This window comes from Oncorhynchus mykiss, chromosome 1 (genome assembly GCF_013265735.2).
Source record: "Oncorhynchus mykiss isolate Arlee chromosome 1, USDA_OmykA_1.1, whole genome shotgun sequence".
In the NCBI taxonomy this organism is placed as follows: Eukaryota; Metazoa; Chordata; class Actinopteri; order Salmoniformes; family Salmonidae; genus Oncorhynchus; species Oncorhynchus mykiss.
The window spans coordinates 64,529,826-64,551,485 of NC_048565.1; the positions used below are offsets into that span (position 1 = coordinate 64,529,826).

A 21,660-nucleotide genomic window follows, 5' to 3' on the forward strand; every position below is an offset into this window, starting at 1 on the left:
ACAGCTAGCTCTGAAATGACTGGCACCCTTGACAAGATGAGCAAAAAAAATGGTCTCAAATAAATAACACATACTGAGCTATATTGTATGCAAAAAAATATATACTAATTAAATTGCTCAGAGAAATATATTTTGTTTAACAAGTAATACTATTATCTCTCAAAAAGACAGGTGTCAAAATTATTGGCACCTCTGTTTTCAATACTCTTCTTGTTTGGATAATGGCACTGAGCCTTTTTCAAAAATGTTTTATGAGAATGGAGAATTTATTGGGAGGGTTTCTAGACCATTCATCCACACAATTTTTCCAGGTCCTTGATATCATTCATCATGCGCTTATGGACTGCCCTCTTCAATTCAAACCACATGTTTTCAATGGGGTTCAAGTCCGGAGACTGAAATGGCCATTGCAAAATGTTGATTTTGTGGTCCATTAACGTTTTTTTTTTGTGGATTTTGATGTGTCCTTTGGGTTATTGTCTTGATTGAAGATCCATTTGCAGCCAAGTTTCAGCCTCCTTCCAGAGGCAACCAGGTTTTTGGCTAAAATGTCCTGGTACTGGGTAAAGTTCATGATGCAGCTGACCTTAAGAAGGTTCCCAGGACCAGTGGAAGCCAAATAGCCCCATCGTATGAAAGATCCACCGCCATGTTTTACAGTAGGTATGAGGTGCTTTTCTGCATATGGTGACTGATAATTTAAAGGGATGGTCGAAAACCACACTGTGGGTTCCAGATTTTGCCCATGGAGGAATTCAAAGTTAATGGACAAACACAATTACTCCAGAACTGCAAATGTGGGGTGAGTCCAGCCTAGTAAAATAAGACCACGAGTGTATGAAGCATCAAAACAAATAGGTGGAGCTTTCCACCAACTCTTCTCACTGTCAGCTGTGAAACACGTCCTCTTGTCATTTCTACAACACTTTTGTCGCATAATAATGCTTGCCTTGTCTACAACCATGTACGCTCAGACAGCCTAATATTGCCACGCACGCATGCACACATCCTAGCAACCCGCCAGCACACACACACATACATACAGTACACGTGGAAGGAAAGCAGCTCTGAGCTCATATGACAAGGCCTGTATTAGAACACGCTTGTCTGTCTGCCTGGCTATGTGCTTTTAGCTAATATCCTCATATTCCCATTGCGGCAAAATCTGCATTCCTGACCCAATTTAACACCAGACCTTTCAGTAAGAATAGAGCCCCCCACCGCTAGACAAACTGGCTTGTTCCTTTTCTTCTCCCTTATGAAAAAAAAAGTGAAAATCCCTTTCCTGAGCCGTTAAAGACGAATGATCAGTGCTCTAGAAAGTTGGTGGCCTTTTCAGGAGAAAGGACAGTAGGACGGAAGGAAAAAAAGTCCCCAAGACAGAGTGAGGACAAAAACCTCCTGCATTTAGAAAGAGAGATGGAGATGGAGATGGAGGGGGAGGGAGAATGGGAGGGAGAGGGGGAGGGAGATTGAAGGCAGGGAGGGTGACAGGCGAGAGGGCGAGAAAGCAGAGTGTGAGTGAGTGAGTGAGTGAGTGAGCTGAAAGAAAATTAGGATGAGAGAAAAAGTGTAAATGAGAGAGAAGCGTGAAGACATGAATGAGAGAACGAGAATGAGAGATCTAAAGCCTCACTAGAGACTAAGAAGGTGAGGAGGCCAGAGTGACCAGTAGAAGTGTCCTCCCCAGTGGCCCAGCGGCCGACAGCAGGTGTGGCATCATTGACTAATGGGGTCAATGGGGCTACAGCCCAGGCCAACCCTGGATCCGAGAGGCCACAACGCCATGGTCTGAGGGGGGGGGGCGGTGGGTGACCACTGGTGCCAGGCGCTGTCCTCACACCCTGTCACACCATGTGATCTGCCCCTGGAATGGTGGGTCCAGCTGCCAGCCGCTATGGCCAGTAACACAATGGCTGCAGCTCTTGTTGATGAGGAGGCTGTTGTTGATGAGGAGGACCAACAGAAGCCACTGCTTGTTCTTCATTTGCAAAGCGTTTTAATTGTGGAACAGCGTCCTGATCAAAGCGACATCGCTCGCGTTACGCCCTCGTTGCTGAACTCTCTCTTTCTCTCTGTGTCTCCATCTCTCTGTCTCTCTTTTCATTAGCATGGCAAGCAAATAGAGGAAAAAAGGAGAGGAGAAAACAGGCTTTGTCCCAAGGGGAATAGTCTCCCTCTATCCAGACGGGTTATCTCTCATAATGGGGCCTCATTGTGATGAATTACCCAGATCATGACGATTTATCTTCATATCGGAAACATCTTTGTCTGAGGCTATGTGGATAAATCTAAACATATAATCCAGTGACAAGGTGACGCCATATCATGATGACCTCACATATAAGTTAGTTCATTTATCGTGTTCAACTACACTATCTCTGGCATACTGCAGGCCTCATTGTCATAGATATGTTTAGTTTTCCTATTGAAACAACAAGATTGTCCTCAGAGATAGAATAAGATTATCATTGTATTACAATGTTGTGTGTATGATAGATATTTGGTTTAATCTGATTAAGTAGGGTGCTCCTGCTGTGGTATTGGGGAGTAGTAGGCGGCAGAGTGTATGTGTGTGTGTGTGTGTGTGTGTGTGTGTGTGTGTGTGTGTGTGTGTGTGTGTGTGTTTATGTGTGTGTAGGTGTGTGTGACAGCAGCCAAGGAGGGTCACAGTCCTCACAGTCCCTGGTGTCTAGGTTCCCCCAGAACAGAGGCCCAATCAGTGCTAGCCCACTGGCTAATGGATGGATGGCCCCCAAAATTAATTAGCCTGACTAATGTAGTGTACACTTAATTACACTGCCTCTGTTTTGATTAATGGAAGGGCCCACCTTAGCACACATGCTAATCAAAGGCTGGGGCAGAAAGGGAAAAGGCAGTGAAAATTATTTACCCAGAAACAGGTTCACGAACCAAGACAATAGGCATCAACAACCCTAAATGACTCTTTCCAGCCTATTTGAAGAGTGCTTGTATATGTTTCACATTATTAAGGGATAAATACATTATTACAGACATGGAAGAACACATGCAAACACATACACACCAATGTATGTCCACACACGCATAGACTCACACAGAAATCCACACAGTAGAGGCCTTCACGGTTCCAAAAAGTTGGACCCGTTCCAAGACCTCTACCACTCAGGCCAGTGTTTGGAATACGGCTTTAGAAACAGTATCACACACAACCCCGTCACACTTTTCCCTGGCACGGACCGTATGCTGTAAAGCACTTCGACAAAGGGTGAAAAAATGAAAAGTGTCACCCTGCTTGTCGTTAATTAGTATTTTACAGTATTCATTTGGAGTGGGTCCTAGTCAACGGCTCCACCTTTAATTTCATGCTGCTCAAGTAGAGAAAGGCCCAGGACAAAGGGAGGAAGATTGATGCCTGGGCCATCCCCTGCCATCCACCTGCTCTTTCCACTAACCACAGAAAGGAGGCGCTAGTGAACACATCCACACGTCCTCCAACTGAGATCTCCCTCGTGCAGGGAGTGGTGGTGTGGTGCGGTGCAGTGAGAGGCCGCTAGCCTAATGACATCTGCCCATGTAGCGGCCAGATAAGCTCCAATTAAAACAGGCACAAGCTATGTCACGGGGACAGTAGATCAAGTCAGCAATTAACCTCCCCGCTGGCCTCCATCAATCCTTAAATTGGAGCGACCGGCCAGGAGAGCACAATTTCTGCAGATATTAAATTTACATTCTATTAAGTTTAATTAGGATACATTTTAAATATACTGAGAGTCCAGGCACGGAGCCCTGGGGCTGTCACTGAGCCTCTGTGATTCACTGCCATTGGTCCCTGGGGTTCCGGGGCGTCCCATCATGCACCTCTTCTTCAGTCTCGGTCCGGGCCGTCTCAGCACACACTCAGCAGCACACAGGTGGTTAATCAACTCCTAATGCCTTCTCTCACACATACAACTTTCTGACATGCACATCATAGTAAGTTTAGGTATTTCCCCAAATCAGGAAACAGGTACAAGTACACCATTCCAATAAACAGAATACACTGGTTCCCTTCTGTACTGTCCCAATGCCCTATCCACCCATCGAGTGCTTGGGCAGCCTCATTCCTCCACTTGCACTTCTCTCTGGCTGGGCTCACCTCTCCTGTCCTGATGATACAGTCAGAGCAGGAAAAAGGGACCGGGGACTGGTCCATGACACTGGGAAGACCACCTCCAGGGAGCTCAACCCCAGCATTAGTCTCCACTTGGCTGTGTCCTTTGTCCCCTGGTGAAAGGCCCAGTGAATGAGGGTCAATTGAAGACAATTCCCTCTGTCGGACACAATTAACGGGGAGCCCAGTTGGGAGGGGGGCTGGCCACAGCCTCTGGTTACTGATCCTGCAGCACAAGCATGCCAGGAATCCGCCACCTATGTCCAACCCTGGGACAATGGGGTATAGGACATTGGGCCTAGTGTGTAGACCACCACACATGGATCCACAGGGCATGATGGGTTAAGGGGAGGGGCTGGTGGCTATTTGCATTGCAGTGGGTGTCCATGATGACACTCAGAGAGAAAGAGTTTAGCTGTAGTATTCAAGCAACTAGAGAAATACATGTATTAAATGCTCCTCGTTTTTGCCCACATATAATATGGGACAGTTCTTACCTTTCTGCATTGAAGAAGTGGAGAGGTAATTGTGCCTAATGTGTGTTACAGAGTGAGAGACACAGAGAGAGAGGAGCCCTCCATCTGAATCAATCTCCAGATAAGCAGGCCCAATTGCTCCACCAGGTCCAATCTAAATTAAAGCATCGTTCCAATGTGCACTAATTGTCCAGCTGACAATAATTGTCATTACATGGTTGACATATCTCCTGGCTGGGAGTTATAGAGCCACATGAAAGCTACAATCATATGTTTACTGGTGACAGCGTCCCTCCACAACCACATCCAGTACAGGTCACCATTACATCAGACTGGTGAGCTCTGCGCTGGACGGTTTTATATGAGTAGAATGCTGCCTCTAATGGGACGAGCCCCTTGGATGATGTCATCAGCCTTTGGTGTTGTCCCGTTAAAGGGTGAGTATGAGGACCTCTTAGGAAGGAGTAAAGGGAAGGAGACGGGTGTGTGTGAGAGGAGAGAAAGTGTGTGTTTGTGTGTGAGAATAGAGCGGTGGTAGAAGGGGCTTCATGGCCCACAGATCTGACTTCCTGAGGTACTTCCCCCCCAGTGGCAGCACCACCCCTTCACGCAGGGAAAATCAATCAGGAACATTGTGTGTGTGTGTGTGTGTGTGTGTATGTGTGTGTGTATGTGTGTGTGTATGTGTGTGTGTATGTATGTGTGTGTGTGTGTGTATGTGTGTGTGTGTATGTGTGTGTGTGTGTGTGTGTGTGTGTGTGTGTGTGTGTGTGTGTGTGTGTGTGTGTGTGTGTGTGTGTGTGGTGGGGATATTGAAGGTGCATGAGAAAGGAGTTGGGCGGAGGGGAGTAGGCAGAGACAGACACAAACCGGTGCTAGCCTTACACATCCCTGGAAAAGGGGCCATGACCCCTAGTACACTTAAACAGCATTTCAGTGGCAGAGACACAGAGAGGGTGACTACTTACCTACCACAGAGCAAAGGGGGGAGGAGGAAGGAGGGGGTGTCTGATCTAGATTAGTCACGGGGGATAAATATGGTGACGTACTGGGATGATATTTTTTCTGATGGTTATATTTCTATGATCACCCAGTTTGGGTTAGAAACGTTGTACTATTAAACACTTTGGCAGCATTATACCAGGATTTACTTTTTGTTCTACATTATTTCTCTCTAATCTAGCACAATTTGTTTTTTTCTATAGTCATAATAACCCAATGTCTCAGCGGTAGCTGGAATATGAAATGAAAGGCTGATGATATGTTTGTATATAATGATCACAGTCATGCTAACCACTTCATATTCCTCAATCGAGACAACCTAGAAGTTGGGTGCGAGTGTCTTTGATTCAAAATGGTCTCAATGTTCTCTGATTATTCTTCCGGCATATGTTCTTCCCTCTTAGGCTGTGGCTACTGTGCACTTGGGACCTTAGCTTACTGTATTGAGTGATTCCTCACGAAACCAGGACAACAAAAAAATGCCATGATTTGGGGGATTTTCCCAAAATTGAATCCATAGAATGGTCCTTTGAAAGGAGGATTGTTGGCATATACAATGAGTATCCAAAACATTAAGAACACCTGCTCTTTCCATGACAGACTGACCAGGTGAATCCAGGTGAAAGCTATGATCCCTTATTGATGTCACTTGTTAAATCCACTTCAAATCAGTGTAGATGAAGGGCAGCAGACAGGTTAAGGAATGGTTTCTAAGCCTTGAGACAATTGAGACCACGGATTGTGTCTGTGTGCCATTCAGAGGCGGAATCAGCAAGACAACAGATTTAAGTGCCTTTGAACGGGGTATGATAGTAGGCGCCAGGAGCATCACCCAAAGGACATCCAGCCAACTTGAGTCAACATGGACCAGCATCCCTGTGGAATCCTTTCGACACCTTGTAGATTCCATGTCCTGATGATTTTCGTGCAACTCAATATTAAGAAGGTGTTCCTAATATTTGGAATACTCGGTGTATGTGACATAAGTATGTTGAAGCATAATTGGGAAATTACCCAGGCCTCCTTTAAGACTCCATAATGTTTCATTTGTAGGTGCTACAAAATATTAAGTTTCACCACTTGCTCTGTAATATGAGTAGTATTTTGATTTCAAATATGATTATTTTTTACATTAATTTATGAATATTGAAAAATTAAATGTTTGATTTGGCAAATGTTTCTATATATTGTTTACCATAATATACTCCACGCAGAAATCAAAGTTCCAGGGTGACATATTTGCTACTTTTAGAGTTATGTTCAAATTTGCAAGCATTACTGAGTGAATGTGAAAATGGATTCAAAATGGTCACCCTCTGTTGGTAATTTGCAGGATGTGCAATGATACAGGATAGCTGTGATTTGTTACATTGCCTACTATACCAATTTATCTGCATAAAAATGGGCCATAACTTTAAAACTAGCAGAGATCCCACCCTGGAACTTTGATATGCCGGTAGAGTATATTATGTTCAACAATATATAGAAAATTGCCAAATCTAAATCTGTGATTTTTTAATATTCCTGTTTATATTATTCAATATTCATAAATTAGTGCAGACAAAAATAGTGACTAAAATATTAGTCAAACACCTATTTTCCAGTGGCAAATTGAAGAGACTATAACTGTCTAAATAGACAGAAAAAAAAAAAAGATTTTTCATTTCAGTTTACTAAAACGAGACAACATTTTCCCTGTGACTAAAATCTGACTAAGAGACAATTCATATTAGCAGCACAGATTCGCAGCGTAGTTCAATTCAGCAGTACGAAGGATGAGTCACACTAGGCAAACACAGCCTACATACAGTATTGCTGATGAGCTGTGGGGCAGCAAGCAATGAGCTGGTGAGCTGCGGGGGAGCAAGCAATGAGCTGGTGAGCTGCGGGGGAGCAAGCAATGAGCTGGTGAGCTGCGGGGGAGCAAGCAATGAGCTGGTGAGCTGCGGGGGAGCAAGCGATGAGCGTGGCCAGACAGGCAGCCACCGCTTCGCCTCAAGATTATACACATCGCGCAGGCGACTGTTGCTTCACCGCCAGCCTTCTCGTTAGCTACCCTTTACCTGGTTAAGAAACACAAGCTGCTTTGTGAAAATAAAAACAATAGCAACATTGACTAATAGGAAAACATGCTTTTCTCTCCCATTAGTAGGCTATAGAAGAGTAGGCTGTCTTCGAAATGCAGTGTCGCTCAACTCTCCCACTTTTCCCACTGCATTTCATATACAGGTTCTGTAGCCAACGTAGCCATGTCTTCCTCTTTTCTTCAGAGAAAATGGCTTGATTCTAAGTTCAAAAGACATGATCTATAATACTGGCGCTAAGTTTTCTTCTCTTTCTATCTATGCATTGGTGGGACATATTTTATATCCATAAAGCATATCGCGGGCCAGTCTAAACTAGGCTACTATCGGACCGGACCGTTAACCTTTTGTTTAGGCTGCACCTTGTTCAGTCATGTTACCTCATTATACAGCTAACAACCTGGATGCAGGGTGCAACGTTTTGGAATATTAAGATAGCATATTTCTATGTAGAACAAACATGCCTCTTTGACATGTAGAATAATGAATAACGTTGGCTCTATTTATGGAATTTCTATCTCCAACATTCAAGATCGTTTTTTTTTTTTTTAACTGAACGTGGCTCTGGTAACATATAACCAGTAGCCTATATGCAAACATTTTGTGGCACAGAAAGTAAGGAAAAGGGATAGCAAACAATTTATTGACTCGGAATTCAGCCATAGGGACTGGTGACTCGACCATTGGATGACTTGGACTTGGGACTCGAGCACAGAGGACTTGGGACTCGATTCGGACTCGAGGTTTAGTAACTCGACTACATCACTGGGCGAAAAAGTCATTAGCTCTCGTTCTACTTTTGGACATCAATGTGGCTGCGGCATCTGTAGGAACGTTAATAACAATGGCAATGACGTGACTGAGTGATGGAGGTGCGACCCATACTAATTTGCCAATACTTTGCAGCAGCATCTGGTTATTGTGCTACTACTCTCTCATTATTCAAATGTCAAATTTTTATGATATTGTATTTTTATATTTTTTTGAATTTTACCCCTTTTTCTCCCCAATTTTTGTGGTATCCAATTGTTGTAGTAGCTACTATCTTGTCTCATTGCTACAACTCCCGTACGGGCTCGGGAGAGACGAAGGCTGAATGTCATGCGTCCTCCGATACACAACCCAACCAGCCGTACTGCTTCTTAACACAGCGCGCATCCAACCCGGAAGCCAGCCGCACCAATGTGTCGGAGGCTACACCGTGCACCTGGCAACCTTGGCTAGCGCGCACTGCGCCCGGCCCGCCACAGGAGTCGCTGGTGCGCGATGAGACAAGGAGATCCCTACCGACCAATCCCTCCCTAACCCGGATGACGCTAGGCCAATTGTGCGTCGCCCCACGGACCTCCCGGTCGCGGCCAGTTACGACAGAGCCTGGGCGCGAACCCAGGGACTCTGATGGCACAGCTGGCGCTGCAGTACAGCACCTGGCAACCTTGGCTAGCGCGCACTGCGCCCGGCCCGCCACAGGAGTCGCTGGTGCGCGATGAGACAAGGAGATCCCTACCGACCAATCCTTCCCTAACCCGGACGACGCTAGGCCAATTGTGCGTCGCCCCACGGACCTCCCGGTCGCGGCCGGTTACGACAGAGCCTGGGCGCGAACCCAGGGACTCTGGCGCTGCAGTACAGGAGAGGCTGAGGCTATGATATTGTAGTCAGAATTACTAAGACTAGACTAAATCTGAAAAAAAGAGTGCCAAAATTAACACTTTGATTTTTTATTATGGAAATCAAAATACTACTCCCATTACAGAGCAGGAGGAAAAGCTTCATTTGACACCAATTCTTGCTTTGTAGCACTTACAGATGAAACATTATGGAGACTTAAAGGAGGCCGTGGTTAGCCAAAATGTTATAAATATGCCAACTCTGATGATCAATTATGCTTTTAGATACAAATGTCAAATATCCTTTTTCAAAAAGGACCATTCTATGAATGAACATCTCCCAAATCATGTCATTTCTTTTGTCCTGGTTTCGTGATGCGATCACTATTATCTACAAAGCATAATATTCTCACATGATCAGCAGCTCTAATGTGCCCGTTACACGGCTGAGGAATTCAATGTACCGCCGAAAGACTAGACTACGCAATCTATCAATGTGATAAGATACAGTAGAAAACATCATATGGTCGCACACAACAACCAAAGCAGCTGAACACAGCAGCGTGAAACAACATGCTCATTTAATGTTTGCCTACGAGGAATAGCACATGACCTCTGCGTTCAATTAAGTATTCTATTCAATTCCTCCCCTAGTGATTCGATGGTTAAACTACACTCTCCGCTCAAAAGGCCCTTCTCACTTTACCTCACAGGATGAAGTATTTCCTGAATTGTTTGAGCAAAAGTCCTCCATTCAACAACCGCCCACCCCCTCCGCCCCACTCCTCTTCCCCTTCCCTTTTTGAGACAACGGGACTTCTCCCAAATTAACAATCCCCACAATTTGAAAAGAGCCACTGATTTGAGGTGCCATTGTGTGGTGGGAGCAGGGTTGCCCCCACAAGTGGCTGGTCTCTCTCTTATCACGGAGCTCCGCTGTCTGTGTGGAACTTTATGGCTTGTTACACCCCCCCCCCCTCAAATCTCCTGATGAGGATTGCTGAATGACTACTCTGACTACTACACTGACTCTAATGTGGTGGCATTTGCACCAAGAGAAAGGGAGGGAGAGAGGAAGGGAGGGAGAGAGAGAGAGGAAGGGAGGGAGAGAGGAAGGGAGGGAGAGAGGAAGGGAGGGAGAGATGAAGGGAGGGAGAGAGGAAGGGAGGGAGAGAGGAAGTGAAGGGGGACGGCACCATAACATAATGGACTTGGAGGGTTGGTTAGCAAAGACAGCTGGGCCAACGTCAGTGGAGGGGTGAAAATGAGCGATAACTGTGATGGCTGTTGTCCCCCACAAAACCCTAGAAAACTGTGCACACACACACACACACACACACACACACACACACACACACACACAGAGAGAGATATCAGCAACACCTATCCATGTCAAGGTGCATGTGCCGAATCACATATAGTGTAGACACTAACTGATATGTTCTCAACACATGCATCAATGTGCTTACCTCGATAACCTGCCTTGTATCCAACCTGAAGTTGAAGTCCCCAAAGACAAAATATGGCACCTTCTCAAACCGCTGGTCAGTGATCCTGAAAAACATGAAAAGTATTTGTCATTAAAAGTGAATTGATCCAAGTGGAGTTGTATACTGTTGATGGGACTCTCTGCTGGGCCTTAGTGTTTGGTTGCCTCAGGGCATTTTATTTATGAGGTGCACACCACCACCTGGTGGTAGCAACACTTGCAAGACTTTTGCACCCCTGTGGATAACAATGTTCAATATTCAACAAAAAATCTGTTAACGTGAATAGGTTTGTGCAGATTGGGGCCTTTCAAATGTTTTTATTCAAATCAAATCACATTTGTCACATGTGCAGGTGTAGACCTTACTGTGAAATGTTACTGACAAGCCCTTAACCAACAATGCAGTTCAAGAAATAGAGTTAAGAAAATATTTACTAAATAAACTAAAGTAAAAATGTTTATTAAAACTAACACAAAATACCAATACCGAGGCTATATACAGGCGGTACCGAGTCAATGTGCAGAGGTATGCACATGTAAGTGTGCATGGTCCCGGGTGTAATGAGCTGAAATAAAAGATCCCAGAAATGTTCCATATGCACAAAAAACATATCTCTCAAATGTTGTGCACAAAAGTGTTTACATCCCTGTTAGTGAGAATGTTATCCTTTGTCAAGATAATCCATCCACCTGACAGGTGCACAGGTGCACCTTGTGCTGGGGACAATAAAAGGCCACTCTAAAATGTGCAGTTTTGTCACACAACACAACGCCACAGATGTCTCAAGTTTTGACGGAGCGTGCAATTATACGTCCAACACGCCCCACAACCGCAGACCACGTGTAACCGTGCCAGCCCAGGACCTCCACATCCGGCTTCTTCACCTGCGGGATCGTCAGAGGGGGGGGGGGCATAGGAGCATTTCTGTCTGTAATAAAGCTCTTTTGTGAGGAAAAACAAATTCTGATTGTGGGTTGGCCTATGCCCTCCCAGGCCCACCCAGTCACGTGAAATCCATAGATTAGGGCCTAATGATTTTATTTCAAATTGACTGATTTCAATATATTAACGGTAACTCAGTAAACTCTTTGAAATGTTTGCATGTTGCATTTATGTTTTGGTTCAGTATATGTTCTAGTTTGTGATTGAGTTGATTTGAACATGCTATTCCAAATGGCGTATGACAAGATCTGACTGAGTGTGCTTGCAGAGGCGTCATACACCCATTATTTGGGTGACAGAAAGGGGGATGTGCTGAAGCCACCATGCCTGCAAAAATATTTTGGAAGTAATGTATATGCATGTATTAATGTCTACATTAGTTTTGCCACATTTATGTATTACAAACACTTTTTAATGCATACTTTTAAATGATATTACACTTTTGAGATTACTAATGTTACTGTCCTCACTACAATTACTTAAATAGTTACATGTAATTTTGTTCTTGAAACATTTAATTGAATTATACTGTGACGACCCTCCCACTCTGTCTGCCGTATTTATTTTCTTTGCTCTCGTTTTCCTTATTAGGATGCCGGTGGGTGGAGCCGGGGGGGTCGTCAGCGACATGGGAAACACCTGGGCCCGGGTGCGTCCCAGGATAAATACACCACTTCCCCATTGATGGAGGAGACTCTCCATGCAGACACCTTTATAGATTTTGTTGTGGTATTTTTGTGGCCTTTTGTTTGAATGCTTTGGCACCTTTCAACACCCCGCATTATCACGTTTATGCATGCAAAACACTCACACTACTGATTACACACACCATTGTTAATTGTATTTAGTTTACTTAATAAATATATTTTTGTTATTCCTAATCTCTACGTTGTCTCCCTTTTTGTTACGGACTTCGAGCCGGTTCGTGACAAGTGGGGGCTCATCCGGGATCTTGAAGGTATTGTGTTTGGGAGAAAATGTGGCGTTAATGTTAAACTCTGTAGGTGCTTCGTTTCCATTTTTTTTTACAGCTTGTTTGTGTTGTAATGTTTGGTGCCCAGTATTGGTTGCCTTTGTTTGTTTGGTAAACTTGCCACTGCGGTGGATAGTTGGTTGTGTGCTGCATTGAAGAGTATATTGGGTAGTTTCCAGGCCCCTGCCCAGGCTGGAGACTCTTGCTCTACTTGCTGTTGGGACATTGGTCTGGGTGAGTACAATTGTCTGTGTACCTCAGTGGGAGATTTGGGTAGGGCAGTGACACTTACTACCCGGTGCTATAGCCTTTTTCTGCTGTTAGGCTTAGCGACGGGTTTCATTTTGGAATACATGGTTATTTTATGAATGTGTCTGTGGCCTGAGCTGTTGTCTCAGGGGCACATTTGTGGCTTGGGGTAATCTGCCAGTGTGCTGGGTGGTTTATTTCCTTGCCAGCGGGCTACGGTGCGTAATTACCCACTGCAAATCTGCACGAAGACTAGGGTTAAGTTACTGTAGGTTTTGGAAGTTCCATATCTCATCTCTCTCCTGTGGTGCCTCGTATGATTGTCACTTCTCTTGTGGTCTGGTGTGTTCAGCAGAGCGGGAAGAGAAATGTATTTACTTCTGATTATGGCGTCTAATGTAGACTTGTTAATTTGCGATAAACGTAGTCAATTCTGTTACGTTGCTGTTGCCAAAATTTTATGAGAAGGACCCTGAGATGTTGTTTTCGTTGGAGCTTGTTGCTGACGCTCCCTGTCCCTGAATGTTTACGCGACTGACCATTGTCTGGTATTGTTCTGTCGCTTCTGTCTGTTCCCTTATGGTCTCGTTTTCTTCTTTCCTCTTAAACGTTGCTTCCTTGCTGAGGTCTGGGGAGGTTGCGGTTGGCTGGGGGAAATGGAATTGTGAACATGTACACCAATTTGGCGCAGAGGCTGGTATGTTTCGGTCCTTGTTGGTCACCGGTTTTATGGGGGGGGGGGTTGACGACCCTCCACTGTCTGCTGTATTTTTTTCTCTTTGCTCGTTTTCCTTATTAGGATGCCGATGGGCGGAGCCGGGAGGGTCGTCAGCTACATGGGAAACACCTGGGCCCGGGTGTGTCCCAGGATAAATACACCACTTCCCCATTCATGGGGGAGACACCTTTATTGGTGTTTTTGTGGCCTTTTGGTTGTTTGCTTTGGCACCTTTCAACACCCTGCATTATCACATTTATGCATGCCAAACACTACGGATTACACTCAATTAACAATGGTATTTCGTTTTTATGGAAATGTATTTTGTTATTCCTCGTCTCCCTTTTGTTACGAACTGACAATACAAAGCATCAGCAATCCCCTGTCTTCAGAAAGTATTCCACATTGTTACAACCTCAATTCAAAATGTCTCACCCATCTACACACAATACCCCATAATGACCAAGACGAAAAATGAATATCCAATCTACCCGAGTCAGTACCACATTTGCGTCTTTCTGGTTAAGTCTAAGAGCTTTGCACATTCTTCAAGTTGATTGTTAACAGCTAGACAGCCATTTTCATGTCTTGACAGACTTAAGCCAAAACTAACTAGGCCACTCAGGAACATTCAATGTCTTGGGAATAAACTCCAGTGCCTGAAAAGCGGACAACCAGGTTTTCCTCTGATTTTGCCTGTGCTTAGCTCTGTACTGTTTCTTTGTATACTAAACTCAAGTTCTTGATGTTGTGCTGGTTTTGTCCCGGACAAAGTTAATTTCTTTGCCACATTTTTTGCAGTTTATCGTAGTGCCTTGAATACATGTTTTGGAATATTTTCAATTCTGTACAGGCTTCCTTTTTACTGTCAAATAGGTTAGTGTTGTGCCATTCAACTCTGTTTTAAAGTCACCATTATGGTAAAATTCAGGAAGGACGCCTGTATCGTTATGCCTATCAAAAGTGTAATTAACATCTTCGCTGTGCTCAGAGATATTCAATGTCTGCTTTTTTTCTACCAATAGCTGCCCTTTTTTGCAAGGCATTGGAAAACCTCCCTTTCGCGGTTGAATCTGTACACCCCTTTAAATCACAAGGACTGAACGTCTGGAGCTTCATGAAATGGGTTTCCATGGCCGAGCGTCAGCTGGAGTGGTGTAAAGGTCGCAGCGGCTACCAGGAGAGTGCGACCTGCCCCAGTGCATAGTGCCAACTAAAGTTTGGTGGAGGAGGAATAATAGTCTGGGGCGGTTTTTCATGGTTTGGGCTAGGCTCCAGTGAAAGGACATCTTTACGCTACAGCATTTAATGACATTCTGAGCTTCCAACTTCATGGCAACAGTTTGGGGAAGGCCCTGTCCCGTTTCAGCCTGACAATGCCCCGTCCATACAGAAAGGGTATGTCGAGATCGGTGTGTAAGAACTTGACTGGTCTGCACAGATCCCTGACCTCAACATCTTGCATCATAACATTATCATAAGGTGCCAGGTAGCTTAGCAGTTAAAAGCATTGGACCAGTAACTGAAAGGTCGCTGGTTCGAATTCCTGAGCCGGCAAGGTGGAAAAACCTTCCGTTCTGTCCTTGAGCATGACAGTTAACCCTCAACAGCTGCTCCCCTGTGCGCTGATGACGTGGTGGTTGATTAAGGCAGCCTCCGGCACCTCTCTAATTCAGAGAGGTTGGGTTAAATGTGGAAGACACATTTCAGTTGAATGCAACTGACTAGGTATTCCCTTTCTCAGATTACATTTAAACTAAGTATTTTTCTGCATGTCTAAGCTTAACTATTGAGCTGTCTGTATCCTGGTGGTTCATTTTTTAAAATAAACTAAAATCTGGGTAAAAGATTGAAAGGAATGCGAGTCTGATTCAGTACATTTAGTAATTGCTTGTATTTCTAAATTCCTGCGACCTTGCCAGCAGGCATGCCAGCTAACTTGATTGATAGCCTGAAGTGGCTTGGTGCTAGTTAGGTTCCCGATCACCCAGTCACATATCTAGCTGGCTAGCTAAAGCCAACTTAATAAAATTGCTAGGTGGCTAGAATTACAGAGAATAACATTTTGATTTTTATTTAATCATCAAGAAGGAAAGGCTCCGTAGCTTGATCAAATGTTAATTTACAAGCATACCTCTTGCGAGTCCTTCCCATCACTGGCAGCTAAACTCAAATTAAACACTGTCTCTCTCTCTCTCTGCTCTGTGGTGCACCACTTACTAGGGAGCATTGAGGGAAAGAATACTCTTTGCCTGGTCCAGTCAGTGTGGCCCATCCACAAAATATTTGTATAAATAATTATGATAAAAGTCATTCATTTAACATCTGACAAATTAAAAAACAGGAGAAAACTGAGGGGGCATCTGCCCTCTATGGGCATGCTCTCCTTTCTATGGGAAGCTGCTATACTTTGCATGGGATTTGTGCAGTCATGAACTCGGTCCCAATATCCACACTTGCATTCTACTTAGTATGTGGTGATGTAATGAACATATGTAACAGAGTTAAGAATATGCCGTAAGCTTGAATGTCAGGGATGGAGCCATCCAATCGGTACCTTTTGGGTGGCTCAACATGTTGGAACGTTGTCAAGGAGGGCGGTCATGTGTATGTGAAGCAGGATCACTGGTTTGAGCACAGTATGGGGCAGTCGGACAGTGGAGGAAGCTAAGCTGTTAACAGTACGCGGTCCCCGTTAAACATTGTTCCTGTACCCAAGAATGCAAAAGTAACTGAACTATATGATTATCGCCTCGTAGCACTAACTTCGGTGATCATGAAGTACTTTGAGAGACTGGTTAACAATACTATCACCGCCATCTTACCTGTCACCCTAGACCCACTTCATCAACCTGGCCAAGGCTTTCGAATGTCAATCACCGTATTCTTATCGGCAGACTCAACAAATGACTGCCTCTCCTGGTTCACTAAATACTTCTCAGATAGAGTTCAGTGTGTCAAATCGGAGGGCCTGTTGTCCGGACCTCTGGCAATCTCTATGGGAGTACCACAGTGTTCAATTCTCGGCCGACTCTTTTCTCTGTATATATCCAACAATGTCGCTCTTGCTGCTGGTGATTTCCCGATCAACCTCTACGCAGACGACACCATACATCTGGCCCTTTTTTGGACACTGTGTTAACAAATCTACAAACGAGCTTCAACCGGCTCCAACTGCTCTTCAACGATAGTAAAACTAAATGCATGCCTTTCAACCGATCGCTGCCCGCACCCGGCCAACTAGCATCACTACTCTGGACGGTTCTGACTTAGAATATGTGGACAACTACAAATACCTAGGTGTCTGGCTAGACCGTAAACTCTCCATCCAGACTCACATTAAGCATCTCCAATCCAAAATTAAATCTAGAGTCGGCTTCCTAATTCACAACAACGCCTCCTTCACTCACGCTGCCAAACATACCCTTGTAAAACTACAAAATAGCCTCCAACACTCTACTCAGCAAACTGGATGCAGTCTATCACAGAGCCATCCGGTTTGTCACCAAAGCCCCATATACCACCCACCACTGCGACCTGTATGCTCTCGTCGGTTGTCCCTCGCTACATATTCGTCACCAAACCCACTGGCTCCAGGTCATCCATCTGTCTTTGCTTGGTAAAGCTACACCTGCTCAGCTCACTGGTCACCATAACAACACCCAACCGTAGCAGCGCTCCAGCAGGTATATCTCACTGGTATATCTCACTGAATTGCAAAAATTGCTTAAGTTGGAGACTTATATCTCCCTCACTATCTTTAAGCATCAGCTATCTGAGCAGCTTACCGATCCCTGCAGCTGTACACAGCCCAGCTGTAAATAGCCCATCCAACTACCTCATCCCCATATTGTTTTATTTACTTTTTTGCTCACCAGTATTTCTACTTGCACATCATCTGTACATCTATCACTCCAGTGTTAATTTGCTAAACTGTAATTACTTTGCTACTATTGCCTATTTATTGCCTTACCTCCTCACGTCATTTGCACATACTGTATATAGACTTTTTCTATTGTGTTATTGACTGTATGTTTGTTTAGTCCATGTGTAACTCTGTCTTGTTGTTTGTCGCACTGTTTTGCTTTATCTTGGCCAGGTCGCAGTTGTAAATGAGAACTTGTTTTCAACTAGCTTACCTGGTTAAATAAAAATGTCAATATGCTTACCGCCCAAATAGGTCCACAGACGATGCAATCGCCATCACACAGCCCTATCCGATCTGGACAAGAGGAATACCTATGTAAGAATGCTGTTTATTGACTATAGCTGAGCATTCAACACCATAGTACCCTCCAAGCTCGAGGCCCTGGGTCTGAACCCCGCCCTGTGCAATTGTGTACTGGACTTCCTGACGGGCCGCCCCAGGTGGTGAAGGTAGGAAACAATATCACCGGCCTCCTGAGTGGCGCAGTGGTCTAAGGCACTACACCGTGCTAGTGGTGCCACTAGAGATTCTGGGTTCGAGTCCAGGCTCTGTCGCAACCGGCAGCGACCGTGAGACCCATAGGGCAACTGCACCACCCACAACCGCAGGGCTCTCCAAAGGGTGGTGAGGTCTGCACAACGCATCACCGGGGGCAAACAACCTGCCCTCCAGGACACCTACACCACCCGATGTCACAGGAAGGCCAAAGAGATCATCAAGGACAACAACCAAACGAGCCACTGCCTGTTCACCGAGCTACCATCCAGAAGGCGAGGTCAGTACAGGTGCATCAAAGCTGTGACAGAGAGTCTGAAAAACAGCTTCTATCTCAAGGCCATCAGACTGTTAAACAGCCATCACTACATTGAGTGGCTGCAGCCAACATACTGACTCAAATCTCTAGCCACTTTAATAATTAAAAATGGGATGTAACAAATGTATCACGAGTCCCTTTAAACAATGCCACTTTATATAATGTTACATACCCTACATTACTCATCTCATATGTATATACTGTACTCTATACCATCTACTGCATCTTGCCTATGCCGCACGGCCATCGCTCGTACATAAGTTATATGTACATATTCTTATTTATCCCTTTACACTTGTGTGTGTATAAGGTAGTTGTTGTGAAATTGTTAGATTACTTGTTAGATATTGATGCACTGTCGGAACTAGAAGCACAAGCATTCCGCAACACCTGTTTTTGCTTTGTCATTATGTGGTATTGTGTGTATATTGATGAGGGGAAAAAACAATTTAATACATTTTAGCATACGGCTGTAAACGTAATAAAATGTGGAAAAAGTCAAGGGGTCTGAATACTTTCTGAAGGCACTGTAGGGACATGGTCACGGAACATTGAGAAATCCAGAAACCCACAGTACGTAATAGAGCCAGAGGTACAGTTGAAGTCTGAAGTTTACATACACTTAGGTTGGAGTCATTAAAACTTGTTTTTCAACCACTCCACAAATTTCTTGTTTGGCAAGTCGGATAGGACATCTACTTCTTGCATGACAAGTAAGTTTTCCAAAAATTGTTTACAGAATGATTATTTCACTTATAATTCACTGTATCACAATTCCAGTTGGTCAGAAGTTTACATACACTAAGTTGACTGCGCCTTTAAACAGCTTGGAAAATCCCAGAAAATGATGCCATGGCTTTAGAAGCTTCTGATAGGCTAATTGACATAATTTGAGTCAATTGGAGGTGTACCTGTGGATGTATTTCAAGGCCTACCTTCAAACTCTTTACTTTAGTGCCTCTTTACTTGACATCATGGGAAAATCAAGAGAAATCAGCCAAGACCTCAGAAAGAAATTGTAGACCTCCACAAGTCTGGTCCGTTCTTGGAAGCAATTTCCAAATACATGAAGGTATCACGTTCATCTGTACAAACAATAGTACGCAGCCGTCATACTGCTCAGGAAGGAGATGCGTTCTGTCTCCTAGAAATGAACGTACTTTGGTGAGAAGGAGTGCAAATCAATCCCAGAACAACAGCAAAGAACCTTGTGAAGATGCTGGAGGAAACAGGCACAAAAGTATCTATATCCACAGTAAAACGAGTCCTATATCAACATAACCTGAAAGGCCGCTCAGCAAGGAAGAAGCCACTGCTCCAAAACCGCTGCTCCAAAACCGCCATAAAAAAGCCAGACTACGGTTTGCAACTGCACATGGGAACAAAGATCATACTTTTTGGAGAAATGTCCTCTGGTCTGATGAAACAAAAGTAGAACTGTTTGGCCATAATGACCATTGTTATGTTTGGAGGAAAAAGGCGGAGGCTTGCAGGCCAAAGAACACCATCCCAATCGTGAAGCACGGGTGTGGCAGTATCATGGTGTGGGGGTGCTTTGCTGCAGGAGGGACTGGTGCACTTCACAAAATAGATGGCAACATGAGGGAGGAAAATTGAATGGATATATTGAAGCAACATCAAGACATTAAAGTTAAAGCTCGGTCGCAAATGGGTCTTCCAAATGGACAATGACCCCAAAGTTGTGGCAAAATGGCTAAAGGATAACAAAGTCAAGGTATTGGAGTGACCATCACAAAGCCCTGACCTCAATCCCATAGGAAATGTGAGGGCAGAACTGAGAAAACATGTGCGAGCAAGGAGGCCTACAAACCTGACTCAGTTACACCAGCTCTGTCAGGAGGAACGGGCCAAAATTCACCCAACTTATTGTGGGAAGCTTGTGGAAGGCTATCTGAAACATTTGACCCAAGCTAAACAATTTAAAGGCAATGCTACCAAATACTAATTGAGTGTATGTAAACTTCTGATCCACTGGGAATGCGATGAAAGAAATAACAGCTGAAATTAATCATTCTCTACTATTATTCTGACATTTCACATTCTTGAAATAAAGTGGTGATCTTAACTGACCTAAAACAGGGAATTTGTACTATGATTAAATGTCAGGAATTGTGAAAAACTGATTGTAAATGTATTTGGCTAAGGTGTATGTAAACTTCTGATTTCAGCTGTAATATAGAGCTGTGTGTGTGAGTTAGGGAGGATTCATGAAGTCCAGAACCCAGGTTCATGGAATGCTTCCAGATCTACAGCAGAACCGGCATCCAAGTGCATTTAAAACGCACATAAGCGACATATAATTAACTTCCTATACCTAATAATTTACTTAAGAGGCCCCATCTAACAGAGGAGAGATAAGAAATTAAGATTATGGCAGTAGCGCTGCTAGCCTACTTGTGTAATTAATGATTCAGGATGCTAGCACCTCGCTAATCGGGGGGGATAAATCTCTGGGTGGAGGGTGGACTCCTTCCCAGACCCCTGAAAACAATATATTTACGAGGCTGTAAAAAGAGAAGGCACTCGGTGGTGGGTTCCTTCCTAGTCCTCCATCATAAAGCACCACCACAGACCAGGCAGAATAGGAGCGATGGGGAGGGGAGGGGGCAGAGTGGGGGGACAGCAGCCTGGGAAAATGTGTTTGTTGTGGGGGGATGCTGGTGGCTGGATGGGGTTAACACACACGATGTCATCATTGACCTTCCAACAGACATGCTTCAAGAGACTGAAAGAACACTAATCAACTACAAGGATAGTTCCCCCTGTATTTTTTGTGGTGCAAGTGGCCAATGGAATGGTCACTTAAAGACAGTAACATTTCTTTAGTTTAAAAGTTGTGTTTGCAAACCCATGTGTCCTAGGGCCAAATGGGCCACAATGAAAATACAAGTTAGTCTGTAAAAATAAATAGATTTCTAACAAAAGTAAAGGGCTGTGACAGTCTTGGAATTTGAGATTACGGTAATTGGCCAGGCCGTTGTACACAGTCGCCAACATAACCATCACTTTTTTTACATGGCTATGCTTCTTAATGAAAACCTACTTGAAACAAGCCATTACACATCGTTAATATCATGACATTCCATTATGATTATTCAGGTTATTACTTTTAAATATTAAATTGACAAATTAAGAAATGCCAGGTTTGAAAGCATCTGTCGTATTTTCATATTGACACAACATTAAAGGATTCAAAATAAAGATATATGCCTACTTTGTCC

The 21,660-nt window shown here is 44.2% G+C and overlaps 1 protein-coding gene across 4 annotated transcripts in view; it reads right to left on the minus strand.

Moving 5' to 3' along the window:
• Positions 1–21,660, minus strand: part of LOC110526894 (inositol polyphosphate-5-phosphatase A) — a 263,180-nt gene that overhangs the window by 57,424 nt on the left and 184,096 nt on the right. For all 4 annotated transcript variants that reach the window (XM_036982718.1, XM_036982713.1, XM_036982729.1 and 1 more), the window contains exon 9: positions 10,774–10,858. In XM_036982718.1, coding sequence (XP_036838613.1) covers positions 10,774–10,858 — 85 coding nt within the window. The remainder of the gene's footprint in view (positions 1–10,773; positions 10,859–21,660) is intronic.